This window comes from Ahaetulla prasina, chromosome 6 (assembly GCF_028640845.1).
Source record: "Ahaetulla prasina isolate Xishuangbanna chromosome 6, ASM2864084v1, whole genome shotgun sequence".
Classification (NCBI taxonomy): domain Eukaryota; kingdom Metazoa; phylum Chordata; class Lepidosauria; order Squamata; family Colubridae; genus Ahaetulla; species Ahaetulla prasina.
This window is the reverse complement of record NC_080544.1, coordinates 93,555,482-93,573,116: the sequence shown is the minus strand read 5'-3', so window position 1 is coordinate 93,573,116 and position 17,635 is coordinate 93,555,482. Positions and strand designations below refer to the sequence as shown.

General features: G+C 38.2%; 1 protein-coding gene across 2 annotated transcripts in view; it reads right to left on the bottom strand.

Annotated features, from left to right (window-relative positions):
• Window positions 1-9,564, bottom strand: part of SEC62 (SEC62 homolog, preprotein translocation factor) — a 30,046-nt gene extending 20,482 nt beyond the window's left edge. The window contains exon 1 of one of the 2 annotated variants that reach the window (XM_058187304.1): window positions 9,410-9,564. In XM_058187304.1, the coding sequence (XP_058043287.1) occupies window positions 9,410-9,445 (36 nt within the window). In that variant the 5' untranslated portion in view covers window positions 9,446-9,564. The remainder of the gene's footprint in view (window positions 1-9,409) is intronic. The other variant, XM_058187305.1, reaches the window with a different exon arrangement.
• Window positions 9,565-17,635: the final 8,071 nt, after the last annotated feature.

Genomic DNA, 17,635 nt, shown 5'->3' with positions numbered 1-17,635 from the left:
TGTATATTTACAAAGTCAACTTTTTGCAGGTTTCCCTTACTACATTTGAAGCAAAAGGCTATTTTAGGGAGTCCAAGAAAGTTATGTAATAGACACTGCTCTATCCTCATTGGGAAATTCAGAGGAACAGCCTACAGCAAGATCTTAAGTTTTGCAGTGCTACAAGGTAAATGTATTTGTATGAACCTTCTTAAATGAACAATATAATTGGGCATCCGCATGTAAAACCAGAACTCAGTAAGGCTGTGATCTGGGGATTCATTCTTGCTCTGCCTGGACAAACTCCCTGTTGGCTTATTTCAGCCAACTAGAGAGGAAAGCTCAGATCGCTGTCTGACAAAGCAACCTGAACATAAATTCTGTATATATAGCACCACATAGTATGGCCTGAATGTCCCAAATCAGCACCTGACACCAGCAAACGTTGTGAACAATGAACTTTATTTTAGAAGTCTTTTCAACACCAATAATGATTGCTGTCAGAGAAAGAACTGAATCAAAAAATGTAAAAAGAGGGAGAAAGCACGAAAGTGATCAAGAGATATTTAAGCTTCATAAAATCGAGTAAAACAATTAGTTTTCAAAGTAGCATTTAGTTTTTCATATTTAAATAGCTTGTGCAATTTTAATACTATAGATCAGTGTTAAAATTAAGTTCCTATGTAAGTATCAACAATAGACTCAGTTCAGCATCCATATGTCAAAAAGAAAAGATACTTATCTAATCAATAAGAATCTATTCTTATTTAGTGGAGCATCCAAGCTTTGAATCTTAATGTTAATAAAATCCAAGTTTTTGACACGGTACTACCCATGGGTGATCTTATAGTGTAAAAAGAGTTTGAATATTAAATTAAAATCAGTATCAAAATTGTTTTTACAATGCAAGGTTATTTTGGACATTGAGGTACACTTCCGCAATTTGATTTGCCATTCTTCCACACCAGAAAATGTATGCAGTTTCCAATGAAAAGCGCAGAGTATCTTAAGGGTTATTGGCATGCACAAACCTAGTTGATTATACTTTATGGAAATATAATTAGTTTAGTAGTATTTAATAAAATATGGCATGCTGGAAAGGGACTTCAACTTTTAGAATAATTACTTTTCCACAGGCTTTAGGAAACAATTTGTCAATTTAGCAACTAACACTGAAATAATTCATGGTCAGTAAAGCATTTTATATCAATTTTCTTTTACTATGATTCTGTAGTCACTATAACTTTCATATTTTTCTTTTGTTGCATATAAATTGTCTATGTTCTGTATCCATTTGATCACACAATCTTTAACTTGTTCAGTTTCTGAGTTATACAGTACTTCAGCAGCAGCTTATAACTAAAGTCTAGCAAGGGCTCCACATTTCCTTTAAAAGATTTTCAAAGTCAGTATAGTCTCTGATTACTTCATTTGCTTTCTTAATTATACTATACCCTGTATGTTTGTGAAGATACCAGAAGAGAAAATCTTGAGAGATTTCAGTTTGGCTTTGTAATAAAATGCTGCAATCTGTATCATTTGTTATTTCTCCACTGCCTCAATTTCTGCATACTGAAATCTGTCCTGATCAGAAATCAATGCCCCTCCAGATGGGGATGGTATTCCAAGGGGAGGTAGAGCAGTGCAAGGAAACAGAGGTGACCTTCCGGAGCAGGGGTGTCAAACTAGATTTCATTGAGGGCCGCATCAGAGTTGTGTTTAACTTCGGGGGGCTGGGTAGGCATGGCCAGATCAATGTCACTCATCAAGGCTCTGTTTCCGGCCACGACGGCCTCCTTCAGCCCTCTGCCAATGAAAATGGAGCCTGGGACCGTTTTCACTGGCAGAGGGCTGCAGGAGGTCATCATGGCCAGAAATAGAGCCCAATAGGCCTGCATGTGGCTCTCTGGAGCTCCATTTTCACCGGCAGAGGCACTGCAGGCCGTTTCTTTGCTGTTTCCAGGGCAGGCCGCAGGCCAGATCTAAGCACCCTCAGGCCAGACCCGCTGATTGGTTCAAAATTGGGAAAGGAGTCCGGCAAGGCTGTATACTGCCTATTTAACTTATATGCAGAGCACATCATGAAAAAGGTGGGGCTGGATGAATCAAAAGTTGGAATTAAGATTGCTGGGAGAAATATCAACAACCTCAGATATGCAGATGATACCCCTCTAATGGCAGAAAACAAAGAGGAACTAAAAAGCCTCTTGATGCGGGTGAAGGAGAGTGCAAAAGTTGGGTTGAAACTCAACATTAAGAAAACTAAGATCATGGCATCCAGCCCTCTCAATTCCTGGCAGATACATGAGGAAGAAATGGAGGTAGTGACAGATTTTATTTTCCTGGGCTCCAAGATCACCGCAGATGGGGACTGCAGCCAAGAAATTAAAAGACGCTTGCTCCTGGGGAGGAAAGCTATGGTACATCTAGACAGCATACTAAAAAGCAGAGACATCACCCTGCCAACAAAAATGTATATAGTCAAGGCTATGGTTTTCCCAGTTGTAATGTATGGCTGTGAAAGTTGGGATCAATTCTATCAGAAAATCTTTCTGAAATGTGTTTTTTAAACTCTTCCCTGAAATGTGCACCAATATGTGGTATACATGTATACCACATATAATATAGGCATAAAACATAAAAAAGCATATGGTACAATGGATGCAAAGACAATAAATACATTGTTATAAGTTTAGCTATAAATATTCATAGGGATAATCTTTGAAATTTTTGTTTTTAGTATTCAGTTACATTATTTGTAAAAAAAAAAAATTCATGGAAAGGCTTTCAAATCCTAAACGGACTCCCCTCTGACATATTCTTTATGTGAACTGGTATTTGTAGAGAAGAGTACAGAATACTTATTATGTCCACAATATTATCCTATATTCTACAAGATGTAATGAAGCTTTTTGGCACGAGCTAATTTGTTTTGTAAATGAACTTATTTAAAAATCTAATGGTGAATATTGGACGGAACTCGCATTCAGCTAGGAAAACTAAACAGAGGTGCAATGATTGTTTGCTTAGAAGAATGCCTCACTGTGCTTCTTAGAATTTGGTGTGGGTAAACAGAGCAGGACTGCTTCTGATAAGGAGGAACTATTAACTGAAAATGTGTAACAAACTGGATCTGGTTTTCAAATGTTTCTCTATATACAATAAATCTGTGAAAGTATTTTGAGTATTCAGATTAAAGTAACAATGTATTATTTTTCACTTTGACATTATAACAATATTTGACAAATCATATATATTTTTATATAAAATTTGAAGTTTTGCAGACCTTCCAAGATTTGCTTTTTGTGCATTCCAGTTATTGTCTTTATTGTTAATACTTTGATTTCAGGTGTAAAGTATTTATTGTTTCTTTGAAATAATTATTGCATAGGCCTTCTCATATTTAGCATAGTCATACTTCCTGCAAGTTATACTTTGCAAGTGCTGGGCTAATTTTCTCCCTCATTAAATATATTAGGCTTGATAAGTCAAATAGAATTATTTATTTCTTACTCAAGTTGTTTTTTCCACATTTCCTCACTTATTTTTTTTAATTTGTGTTTGAGTACGTAGTTCATCCTGTAATAGAGTCTAGAGTACTTCTAGACTAGCACAAATAAAAAGGATAAACTGAAATCCTACAGTAAAAACACCAACTTAACCTTTTAATTAGTTTTAATGTTTAATTTTAACTATCTTTGCCTCTGTTTGAGATTTTTATATTCGGTTTGTATGCTTTTATTTTTTGTACACTGCCTAGACTCCCTGTGAAGGAGATGGGTGGGTTCTAAATTTGATAAAGAAACTAATACTGTATCCATAAATTGTCAAATCCAAGCTTCAAGATAATCTTGTGCAAAACTAAAACTAAAACGACCTTTTCTCTGAATTGTATACTCTTAACTTATACACTTAAACAGAAATCTGTTAAAAATAAACCAAGTGCCACATATTGCATTTATCTGATTTTATCTGGACTTCATAGCTTTTTTTTAATTCTTGAAAAGAACAGAATGTATGATTTAAAAGATATTTGAGTCAAATAGAAAAATCATTGAAACCTGGCTCCTTCAGGAACTTTATTTCATTACATAATAAATTAGAAGCAAAAATATCTCTGAGAACAGATTGTGCTGTTGCTTTCTTGCATGGATAAATACATAAAGTGACCTAGTCTTTTTTTTTTTAAGGCAGCATCTACCTTAAGTACCAGTGGGTACTTTTAACATCAAGACTTTCAGTTGTGAGATGATCAGCTTTCTCTTATACAACTGATTAACTCAAATAGGACATTACACAAAATAGAATGTAGTATTTTTTTTAAATTACAGAATTATAAAAACTTTTAAGATCTCTGTAAATTCATAAAGAAACTGGAGATTAACCTCATGCATGCATTCTATAGCATTATGCTGATATTTTTTTCCATGGACGTTTAAAATAGCACTTGACTGGGGTGACATTAATCCCAAAGTAAGAGTAATCCTATTTTAATGGCGTGGCATGATAAGAAATTATGTTCTGTATACTTTAAAGCTCACTTTAATGGACTAATTAGAGAAAGGCATTCAAGAATATCCATTGAGTAAGAGAGCAGGGAGTCCTCAGGATTTATATCATTCTCATCAATTTACCTCAACTGCACAAACATACCATGTTTCCCTGAAAATAAGATCCTGTCTTATATTTTTTTGAACCCCGAAATTTTATTTATTTATTTTTGTTTACATTTATATCCCGCCCTTCTCCGAAGACTCAGGGCGGCTTACAGTGTGTAAGACAATAGTTTCATTCTATTTGTATATTTACAAAGTCAACTTATTGCCCCCCCAACAATCTGGGTCCTCATTTTACCTACCTTATAAAGGATGAAAGGCTGAGTCAACCTTGGACCTGGTGGGACTAGAACCTGCAGTAATTGCAGGCAGCTGTGTTTTAATAACAGGCTTCTTACAGCCTGAGCCACCACGGCCCTAAGCGCTTGATCTTATTTTCGGGGAGGTCTTATTATTTTGGGCGCGTGGAGCAAGATGGGGCTCCTCTTACCGTCTTAACTGATTTCCAGCTCTACATTTAAATATTTTTGGGGAGGACTTATTTTTGGGGGGAGGCTTATTTTAGCGCATACTCTCAAAAGCCCGATTGGGCTTATTATCAGGGGATGTCTTGTTTTTGGGGAAAACAGGGTATTTACATTGAGTAATTACATTCTTATACAAATGATATGAATTGCAGAAGAAATTTGGTCCACTATACATGAAGTGTGTCATAATGATGACAAAACAAGGTTCTACTCCGTAGGGACAGAAATGTGATGGGTGGGGGTTGGCTGAAGGCAGAAAATAAGTTCAAGAAACAACTGATGAAAAAATGCATTGTATAACATTTTAACATTAAGATGTGAAAGAAACATTTGGAAATGTTCCAAATATTTGGAAATTAAATTAAAATTTAAAAATGAATATGGAAAGGACAGAGAAATTTTACCTAATAGAGACAATTTTTCAGTTTTCAGGAAAGAAAAGCAATTTTGGTTTCAAAAAGACTTATTAGACACTCTTCACTTTTTTCATTTTTTTCTGAAAATCAGCCCTAACTGTATCTGTTCAAAATATCTCTTTCTGTTTTCAGTATAAATTTTCTGCCCACTGGTTTTTACAATAGGCAAAAATGAAGAGATGCTACATTGCTTAAACTTCAGTAGCTTTTAGCTTCATTACAATAAAGTTTTAAACATTTTACAGTAAAATGAATAACTCTGTAATATTAATTCTACTATAAACCCTATATGCCAAACATAGATGCTTTCGGAATAATAAATCAAGTTTTATATATAGTTTATATATATTATACAGTAATGAAATATTTCGTTGCTTTTCTCAAAATTTCTATTCTTCTCCCCCAAAATAGGAAAAAACCCCGCTTTCCTTTTTTTCCAAAATGTTTAGATATTTTGCATCTCTATCCACAGATAAAATATTATGCTATGTTCTTTCTTTACAAATTAGGAATTTCTATTATTCCTTGAATGAAGGACTATGAAGTTTTGAACATATTAATTACTGTTCTTTATATATATTAACATTTAGAAGATAATGCATTTTCTTAAAATGCCATTTTAGGAATTTTTGTTTATGTTGTCTTCAATCTCAGGGAGATTCTACAGGTCCCTAGTCTCTAGAATATCTGAAATCATGTTTGTAATTTAGGAGGTGAGGATTTACTTACTTACATAATTTATTTATTTTTCTCATCTCACAAATGCAACTCATGGAGGCTAACAAAATTTAAAAACCATACAAACCAAATAATAAACAAAAGCAAAGACAAACAACTGAGGAAAATAGTAACCAACCCACTAGGCTGAATTAACCTTTGGACACCAGGTCTGGGAAATTGCCTTTACTGAAAAGCTAACAAAGTCATGTTCCACAAGACCAGCATTTTGAGAGAGAAGTACACTTTATAGGATCCTATGAGATGATATTTTCTAATTTCAGATATGAGGAACTAAAAACCACAGAATTCTTAATCCATCTTTTAATAATATAAACATGCTCAATCTTCAAGAAAAGAATGTAAAAGATGTTCACTGTTTTATTATTTTCCTAGTAGTTTCTTATTAGTATTTCTTTGCTACAATGCTTAAAACAACAAACAACAAATGTATGGAGAGCAGAGACTAAGCAAATTTAGAATCAATCTACAGCAGATTTAGTATCATAATCTACAGGTAATTTTGGAATTTTGTTGAGGTCATTTTGTTGAAATCATATCCAATTATATTTCTCAAGTATTTATTATTTATTACAACTAAGTATACATACTGCATACCTACACCATATGAATGAAAGTATAACCATTCTGATATACCGTAATTTTATAGTTGCTGCCAAAGTTGCTGCTTATACGGAAACACGATTGAGCAAATTAAATAGTATTTTCAATATCTGGCACATTTTTTATTAGAATCACATATGGGAAAAGAGCTCAAGTTTTTAATTTGTGGATGCTTCAACACTGGAAAATTTTAAGAAGAGATTGGACAACTATTTGTCTGAAACGGTATAAGGTTGCCTGCCTAAGAAGAATGTTACACGAGAAGACCTCCAAGGTCCCTTCCAACTGTTTATCTATTCTAATTTTACCACTTCAGGACAAAGCATTCTGCTTTAAAATTTCTTCTTAAACAAGTTTATTTTAGAAATAAGTAAGAGTCCTTTAAAGATGCTAAATGTATTACATATACTACTTAAAAAGCACATATAACACATTCATCATGTAACAATAGTTTTAACAGCACGGGACTTGAAATAAGAAAAACACCTGCTTTGTCCCTCTCATGACAATAAACTAAAAATAATGCAAGTGCCATAGAAAAAAATCACTTGTTTAAGCACTGTCATGACATCAAAGAATCGTTCTCTATCCAACTACATACGAGGATATATATAAATGTAAGGAAAATTCAGAAACTGAATTCATATTGAACAAAAGAAGTTGGCTGTCCATTCAGATTAAAGCTCCATGGGCAACTTTGAGTCACTTTTCTACCATTCAGCCTTATATGTACAGGTAGTCTTCAATTTACAACCACAATTAAACCCAAAATTTCTGTTGTTAAGCAAGACAGGTAAGTGCATTTTGCCCCATTTTATGACATTTCTTACCACGGTTGTTAAGTGAATCACTGCAGTTATTAAGTTAGTAACATGATTGTTAAATGAATCTGGCTTCCCCATTACTTTGCTTGTCAGAACATTGCAAAAGGTAATCACATAACCCTGGGACATTGCAACCATCATAAACATGAGTCAGTTGCCAAACATCTGAATTTTGATCACTTGATCATGGAGATGCTGCAATGGTCATTTTTCAGTGTCATTGGAACACCAGTCATTAAATGAACTGTTATAAGTTGAGGACTACCTGTTCACAGCATAAATTGGGAGCGAAAAGAAAGAACGATACACGTCCCTTGATGAGCTCCTGAGCTGCAGGAAAGATTATACAGGCAGTTCATTTAGTGACCGTTCAAAGTTACAACAATGCTGGAAAAACTGACTTATGACCATTTTTCACACTTACGACCATTGCAGCATTCCCATGGTTTGACTGCTTGGCAAACGACTCATATTTATGACGGTTGAAGGGTCCCATGGTTGTGTGATCCCCTTTTGTGACCTTCTGACAAGCAAAGTCCATGGGGAAACCAGATTTACTTAACAACCAACCAGGTTACTAACTTAACAACGATTCACTTAACAACTGTCGCAAGCAAAATCTTAAAATGGGGCAAAACCTACTCGGCAAATGTCTCAGTTAGCAACATACATTTCAGGCTCAATTGTGGTCATAAATCGAGGACAATCTGTACATTACATGAACAACAGTACAGTTAACCATACACACTAAGATGAGGAGGATTAAGGTGATAAACAGCTATCTGAGGGCACACACACAGAACATAGACAATAAATAAAGCACCAATGGATTGTGGTGAACAAATTTTTGTTTTCAAAAATCTCTTAGTAATAATTAAGACAGGAAGCTCTGCATCACTATAACCTGAAAACCACCCACTGGGGAATTCCCAGGAGGTTTGGGGGAATATATGTGTGCGTGTATTTATATCCATATCCATATCCATATCTATATCTATATCGATACACACACACATATAAATATATATAGCAATGAAGTAGGAGGGGAGGATTTCTTCTCAAAAGGTGCCAAAAAAGGGAGGTGGAGGGTGAGGTAAAAAAGCAGGCGGGGAAGGTGCGAACAGATGTTCACAGGTGGGAGAGATGGAACCGGGTGTTTACCTGGATGAGAAGGGGGAGTCTGGAGAAAAGAGGTTTGGGTGGTGAGGACCAGACTGAGGAAAAACGGGGTGGGGGTGGGGGGGAAGGTTGTGCCACGGGATACTGACGGGAGGCAGAGCAGGGAAAGGGCTCGGGAGATAAATGACCGTGCGGGGGTTGCCAAGGATGAGGGCCGGGGAAGGGGCGTCGGGGCCCGGGGGTCGGAGGTGAGGGCGCCCGACGGCTTCGCTGCGAGTGATGGAGGTTGTCGGGAGTGGGGTGAGTGGGGGGCGTCCATCGCAACGTTGGGGTGGTGGCGGCGGAGGCGCTCAGTCCCGAGAAGCGGGACCTGGAGGGGCCGCCGTTCTCCCTTCCAGAAGGACAAGGCCGGCCCTGCGGGGACGGAAGGGATGGGGGGGAAAGAAAGAAACCCGAAGAGCCGCAGAAACGGCAGGAGAGATGCCGACTGGCGGAGGCGGGGAGTGGAGCGGGGGGGGGGTGGATAAATGGTGACCGGGAGGGGGTATTTTGCTGGGTGGGTGAGAGAAAGAAAGGAGAAGGGAAAGGGAAGCTAATCCCGCAGGCGGTTGCGAAAAAGAGGGGAGGAGATAAAGCCAGCCCGGTACCTGGATCCGCTTCCTGTGTCTCCTCCGCTCCGCCATGATGTCCCCCGTCTGGTCTCCTGGTGACGTGGGGCTGAGCCGGAAAGGGGGAGGGGGAGAGTCGGAGGGAGGGAGGGAGGGAGATGGAGCCCGGCGCCAGCCGGAGGGCTCGCGAGGGGCGGCAACCTCGCGAGAGACCGCGCGCGAGCCATTTAGGCAGCGCGCGAGACCATTAGCAAGAGGCGGGGCGGGCCTGGAGCGCGAGGTCCGGCCGACGGGCTTCCTTCTGGTCCGCCTCGCTCCAACGGAACCGGGAACGGAACCGGGAACGGAACCGGGAACACAGGCTTGCCGATTCATACGCCCTTCTAGACGCTTCGATTGGAAGGCTCTCACTGTCTGCGTGAAGAGGAGATGCCCGTACGGGGTTGACCACCCAAAAAAAACAAAAAACCACCCTCATTCTGAAAAATGCAACTCCCAAATAATGGAGGCAGTTTGTCCCAAGAATTCAAACCTTTATTGTCAAGAGTACGCAACCTGTGTACAATAATGGCCCTCCAATTCTCAGCCTCGGGATGACCTCCGCGTATTTGGAAGGCTCCAAGCGAGCGTGCTGTGTGAATAAAGCCATGGGCTAGTGATTAAGGCGCTTGTTGAAGCAAATCACGAAAGTTGGGATTTACCTCTAAATTTAGCCTACGGGCCATCTTCCCAATTATTTGTTATAATTTGGTCTGCAGGGGGCAAATATAGAAATAAGCTTTTCGTTTTCAAGGAAAGTAAATCCCTGCTTATTGATGCTCTTATGTAGAAGATGACCAAATCCACATTATGATATGTATGTATCCAGTGAACGATCTGGGAGTGATTCTTCCCATCTTAAAATACTGCAAGCCATGGCCAACAAATCATAAAAAAAAGATTGTTCACCCACATTGATCCTCATTAGTCAAAATGTTCTGCCTTAATCTTTTATGGGAGCATAGGTTAGTTCCACCTTTTGAGTTTAGGCAATTATTTAATTTTGAAAACAATTCTTTTCATTCTAAAGTGAAATATCAATGGTATTTTTTAAAATTTTGGCCCTAATTCCCTGTGAGGTTTTTTTTTAGACATTCAACTGTTTGATGTATATTACTAATTGGTTAATTGCGGATGAGTAAAGAATTGCAATCTAACTGAAACCACATTTTGGAGAAGTGGTTTCAAACACTTACTTAACTAACGATAACCCAACAGACCTTGATAAATAATTTACATTATGCTGCAAAACTTAAGAAATCCTTGGTCATATCCCAGGGAAGATTAAGTCTAAAGTTTATCTACATTGAGAGAAAATGTTCTTTAGGGGAAAAAATGAAGCAATACCATATCAGACATCTCCATCCGGTAAGCCGCATGCAGCCCTGACAACTAGTAATATGGCCCCACAAGATCGTCAACATTTTTATGTGATTCATATACATTAATTATACTATATAGGTGGAAATGAGCACCTAACTATGCTTTGGATGCTTCTGGATTGAATGGATTAGCCTGTTATAAACTCTTGTCCAAGAGACACCCAAATGTGTTAACAGCACACATTCCTCAGGAAGGCCCACATGAATGAATGAATGAAGCTAGCAGAATTATTACTGTATCCCTTAAACATACTCCTCTAGATAAGATCCAGCACTTAGCTGGCATTGACCCACTTGGTGTTTGCAGAGATGCAGCAGCATACAGAGAGAGACTCGAATCATCAATATATAGGCAACACCCTCTGTATCACCCACAACCAGCTCAACAGAGATTAAAATCTAGGAAAAGCTTCCTTAGGTTGAGGGAAGACTTTGAAGAATTTGAAAGCAGAGTGGATCTATGTGAAGCTACAAAGAACCAACACTGGATGGAACCCAGCTGGCACCTGGGTTTGAATAATTGAATAGACAATTTAATTACAGTACAACAAGATCCAGAGGCACTCAAAACAAATGGAGCTATCTGATTGCTTCTGCTTTTTGTGATTGTGGTGACATGTAGACAACAACACATATGTATACATGCCCTTTGTTCCCCGATCAGTGTACACTTGAGGAGCTCATGGCAGTGCGACAGAATGCAATTAATGTTGCTAATTTCTGGGGAAAATCTGTGTTAATTTGTATTTGTTTTAATATTGTATTTTATATGTTAATTTTATGTCATTATAATATGCCTTATTTTAATTGTGATGCTTCTGACATGAATAAACAAACAAATACATTATATATTTTATATAGAGGCCCAGCAGTTCCTCCTCGCTTGATGTGATCCAGGGAAGCCAAAGGGTTGGACACCCATGAGCTACATCATCTCTAGCAGTTATGTACCTAATGCCCAGTTTACAACCTTTTTCTCTCTGTATTTATATAAACAGAAACAAAGTAAGCTGCTCCATAGATAAGCTTTGACATTTCTAAATTAGTGGTTTTCTGGGCCAGCTTATTCCTTTCTGAAGCCATAGTCCCGAGTTTTCGAATAATACAAGGTTTACTTTGGCTGACGTTGGATGAATGGTAATAACCTTGCAGTTGTTCAAATTAACCAAACAGAAACAACCATCTGGGTAATTTGCCTTGGAGCAAATGACATATTGTCTGAAGATAAGGATAAAGTTGGCATTGAAATGGTGGAGGAAGAAGATGGGTATGGAAAGGGTTGTACTGTTCTTACTGGGCTGTTTAGTAGCCAGACTTGCTATGCCTTCACAAATGCGATAATCTTACGACACATGAAAGCACAAGATGTTTTTAGGCCCTTTTAGTTATTGGAGCCCTGACAAAGATAATTTCAAGAAGCAGTTTGCTGCATGATCTTCTGTGCAGTTTAAGAAAATGTTCATGGTGGTTTATAGCATAGTAGACAATAGTGAACAAGATATCTGGTTATACTACTTTAAGATCTGACTTCAATGTGTTTGCTCTCAGCTGAAAACAATTAGAAAGAAGAGCAAACTAAGATGTTTTAAATCATTGTTTTGGTGATTGACAGAGAATTTTAAAATCTGAATGGTTTGAAAAGTCACATTATGATGATTTTAGTCTAAAAGAAAGCAGTGTTTTAGGACCAGTTTGGCCAAGTGGTTAAGACATCAGCTAGAAACCAGGAGACTGTGAGTCCTAGTCCTGCCTTAACCATGAAAGCTGACTGGGTGACTTTGGGCCAGTCACTCTCTCTCAAGCCAATCAACTTCACAGGGTTGTGGTTGTGGAAAAGAGGAAGAGAAAGGAGGGTAATTGCATGTCTCCACCTTGAGTTATTTATAAAAATAATAAAGTTAGGATATAAATAAATAAATTTTAGTTCTCTAAAACTGAAGTTTGGTTTCGGGAAAACACTGTTTTCCAAGTCAAGCTTGATTGATTACATATTTAACCTGTGAATTACACAGATGTTGTGTAATTTAAGCACATTCTGTATATGGTAATCTTTATAAAGTATTACGTGTTGCATTTTGCTTGCTTGTTTAATTTTTCAACAAAAATGTTCTGATTTTATTCATAATAGTTTTACATATAGCATGAAGATAATTTTGGTAAAGTTTTACATAACAGGCCCATCCGTGATGTCACATCTACTGTCTTATTACAGGATTTGTAGTTTAAAGAGCTGTGTGGCACAGTGGTAAGAATGCAGTATTGCATACTAATTCTGTCAACTGCCAGCAGTTCAGCTCTCACTGGCTCAAGCCTTCCATCCTTCTGAGGTCAATAAAATGGGGATCCAGATTGTTGGGAGTAATAGGCTGACTTTGTAAACTATTTACAGAAGGATGTAAAGCAGTATATAAATCTTAAATCCTATTGCTATTTTCAAAAGGATATATGTTGCATATTTTTCACTAGGCTTTCAGGCAGTCAAGAAGTAAAATAAGTATAGCAAAATAAGTCTATGACTATTTGGATTTGGATTGGTTAAGCAAGAATTTATTACAGTGGGGAAGGAGGGTTGATCACTCCTGGCAAGAGATAGTAGAAGTCACTGTATCCCAGTGGAGTTGGGCTGAGGGCAATATGGCAAGTAGCACTAGGTAGGCCCTTGCTGAGAAGGGAGATCTCTAAGCTTGTGATGATCTTGACTTTCAACCCAGTAGCCTCATGATGAGAACCACATGGCTGGAGTAATTATGTCTTAGGATGCAAAGTGTTGATGGTTAACACCTGCTCTGCAGTAGTTCAGTGTCCTCCATAACATAGTTTTGGATAAGGATAAATATCTGACATGTATTTTCAAAATCTAAATGGTCAAGGGCAGCACTGAACCCTTGTCAGCGATCTGCCATGCCAAGGCTTGGGTCCTTCAGGAATCTTGATGCTAGGTTTGGAGGCCAGGAGGTGTTTTTGATCATTAACATTTTTATCAGTGGTCAGAGATGCTGTCTTGAAGTAGCAGGATATGAGTGCCTATATGTTAGATTGAGATGTAGACAAGCTTGGGGTATATTTATTTATTTATTTATTTATTTATTTTGTCACAACATCATATAAAAAGATTATATAGTATATAAACATATATATAAGTAAATATTAGGAGGTATAAGCACATATATATATATATATATATATATAGGAAGAAGAAAAGAAAAACAATAGGACAGGAACGGTAGGCACGTTTGTGCGCTTATGCATGCCCCTTATGGTCCTCTTAGGAATGGGGTGAGGTCAATAGTAGAAAGTTTTTGGTTAAAGCTTTTGGGATTATGGGAAGAGACCACAGAGTCAGGTAAAGTATTCCAAGCATTGATGATTCTGTTACAGAAGTCGTACTTTCTGCAATCTAGATTAAAGCGGTTAACATTAAGTTTAAATCTGTTGGTTGCTCTTGTATTATTGCAATTAAAGCTGAAGTAGTCTTTAATAGGAAGGACATTACAATAGATGATTCTATGAGTTAAACTTAGGTCTTGTCGAAGGCAATCTATCAAATATCTGTGTACTAATCACTGTGCAGCTTCTCAGGATCACCGCTTGAGCTACTAGAATTTGTCTCTGGGTGGTGCAGAACTTTTGCCTTTAGGTGTTGGGTTACTCAAAATACCCAATCAGGTAACCAACTCTGGTAATTCTTGAGTGTGCATATCTTTGGTGGTTACATGATGGCTGTCCCTAGTTGGTAGCTTGGTTTTTAGAGCTGCTCTAGAAAATGAAATACCGGAAATGATGCTGGAAGTGCAGATGGAGGAAGACAAGGAGCAGATCTGAGTGCTGGTAAGTTCAGGCCCATACCACGACAATCTTCTCCCTTAGTCTGTCACTGAACTGTCATTCAATAACCTTACTTAAATGATCAAATATTTTTGGGGAAGTATCTGCCTGATGTTCTCCCACCATTGTGATCAATTTGCACATTTAAAGATAAAGTGGCTTAATTTCAGCAAAGTCTGGGCTCCACGTGCAGAGTGTGTAATGTTGCAATGTTATTTGAGACCTCCTTTGGTTGCAGGCTCCAAGGAAGTAGATTTTTATCTGCCACCTGCTTTTGACATCTCTGCCTTCCTGGCTGCTGGGGGAAGTGAATGAAGAAGTAGCCACTTTGATCTAATAAACTGTCAATACCCCCCTGGGCGGGTGAGTGGATTAACAGCACTCTTGAACACCAGTCTCTGGTGTTCACCCTTCTGTAAAAGTCATCTGTGGATGAGTGGTTTTGGATAATTATTGTTTAGTCTCCAGCCTCCCATTTCTATGTAAGGTTGTTGAGAAAACAGTGGCAGACCAACTTTGGAGCACCTCTAAAAATAGATGTTTTGGATCCTCTCAGCAGGAGATCACACTATGGAACAGAGACATTATTAATCACTGTTGGGTGACCTTTGAGCCCTGGATGAAGTAACATACTCCCTATCCTTCCTATTTTTTTTCTGATACCATTGACCATTGCACTTTACTGGACTACGTATAGCGATTGAGCCTGAATGCACTGTTTTTCAAAGGTTCTGTTCTTTCTTCAGTTAACTATTTCAATCAGTTGTGGTGAGAAATGAGAGGTAAGGAAGTACATTCAGGCTTGCAAGATTTTGTTACTGTAGGTTTACAGTGAAGTAGCATGGAGTTGCTGTTTCTACAACTGCGTTCTATGTCAATGTCAGCATTGTCTATGGGTAGCTACACAGATTTGGAACAAGTATGAAATTTGGAAGTCTTTCTAGATTTGGGATGTGAACTGAAAAGAGCAGGGGGAGGCCATAGTCAAGAGACCCCAAAACAAGGGTCTATCTTTTCATATAAATTAGGCCTCTGTCAAGGCTCTGACTAAGGAACTTAAGCAAATCAGAACTCTGAGACTTGGCTCTTTCTCAAAGGTCTTCTTTAATGAGTACATCAAATCAACACAGCTTCAATGGAAAACCAAATCTAAATCTAAATCTTTCCCAAGTGTCCATTCCCAAGTGTCATTATGGCCAGTTGGGTTAATTGACAGGCTCTTCAGGCACTCCTTCAACAACCTTATCTGTTGCCAGTAGAGATGACCTTCGTTCTGATGAAAAAACTCTTTGTTGTGTCTAGTAATGCATTCCAATCTCCTTTCCCCCCCTGCCCCCCTCTGTGTGGCAACTGAGGAACAGAAAAATGGCTACGGCTAGGTTCAGTTCGAAGGTTACAGCCTCTTTGTAATCTTGCATTTTCATAGATAAAGAACAACAACAAAGCAATTAAAGCAAAGCATCATTAAAAAAGGAAAAACAAATTCAGGGCAGAGGAATGATGCTATCATTTTATTTTAGTGAATTTATATTTATTCAATAAATAATACTCATTAACCACATGGGTGCCATACTTCCGTTTCTTTAACAATCATTTTATAAATTTACAAATATTTTTATAAGTGTTTTATATGGCCTGTGATATCTTTTGCTGGCAAATCCACTGAATGGACATTTTCAAGATCAAGTCAGAATAGAGCTAGAAGGGACCTTGGAAGGACTTCTAGTCCAACTCCCTGCTAAAGCAGGAGACCATATACCATTTCAGACAAGTGACTGTCCAATCTCTTCTTAAAAAACTCCAGTGATGAAGCACCTACAACTTTTGGAGGCTAGCTGTTCCACTGGTTAATTGTTCTCACTGTTAGGAAGTTTCTCATTAATTCCAGGTTGCTTCTCTCCTTGTTTAGTTTCCATCCATTGTTTCTTGTCCTGCCCTCTGGTGCTTTGGAAAATAAGCTGACCCCTTATTTTTGGCAGTGATTTTTGACAAAGATTTTCGACAGTGGCTCCTCTGATTCAGCTAGAGCAGATTATTGTCTGTGCTTTCTGAAATCACTTGCTTCACTGTTTTTGAAATTTCAGGATCCTGGGTACAAGGACTGGCCAGAATAGTATGAGCATTGTCACAAGGAAGATGGGGAACAGTATCGTGGAAAGACTCAGAAGATGCGCTGGTTGCATATGGGTTAGGGATAGCCAAGGGAATATTCATCGTGCAGAATATATTTCTCAGGTATTGGGACACCTTTAGGGAAATAAAACGCTTTTATTTAAATTCTTTAAAATAATATTGCTTTCTTAAACTTGTCAATAAATAGAATCGTATACCATTTTTGTATGAAAGGTTTCCCAACCTTGGCAACTTTAAGATAGGTGGTTTTCAACCAGGGGTGGGATTTGACTAGTTCAGGCGAACCGGTAGCTCTGATGATCAGATGGGCCCACCTGTCCTCCTGCGTTATTTTCCTACCTTTATCTTCTCAGCTGATTTGTGCGGTAGAGTGGATTGCCATGCGAATCAGCTGTGTTACTCCTCCGAAGAAACCAGGAAGTGAAGATTTTTTCAAGCTGCGTGCACCAAGCGCACGTGTGCATGCAAATCACGCAACTACCGAACCAGTTGTTAAACTGGGAGGATCCCACCACTGATTTCAACTACCAGAATTCTGGGAGTTCAACTCCACATACGGATGGATGCTCCAACACTGGAGGTTTTAAAGCAAAGATTGGACAATCATTTGTCTGAAATGGTCTAAGGTCTCCTGCTTGGATAGGGGGTTGGACTGGAAGACCTCCAAGGTCCCTTCCAATTTTGTTACTCAGGTAAAGTTGCCAGGGTTGGGAAATATATGACATCTAAGTCATCTATATGACATCTAAGCTTTCTTGTCTGGTTTTTTCCATGACAGCCCAGTGTAACCAAATTAATAGGGTATTTCATCTTATTATGTCTGCATTTTCACCATTCTAAAAATATCTTTGATTTCTCCAGAACTGGTTTGACACCTTTTATAAGA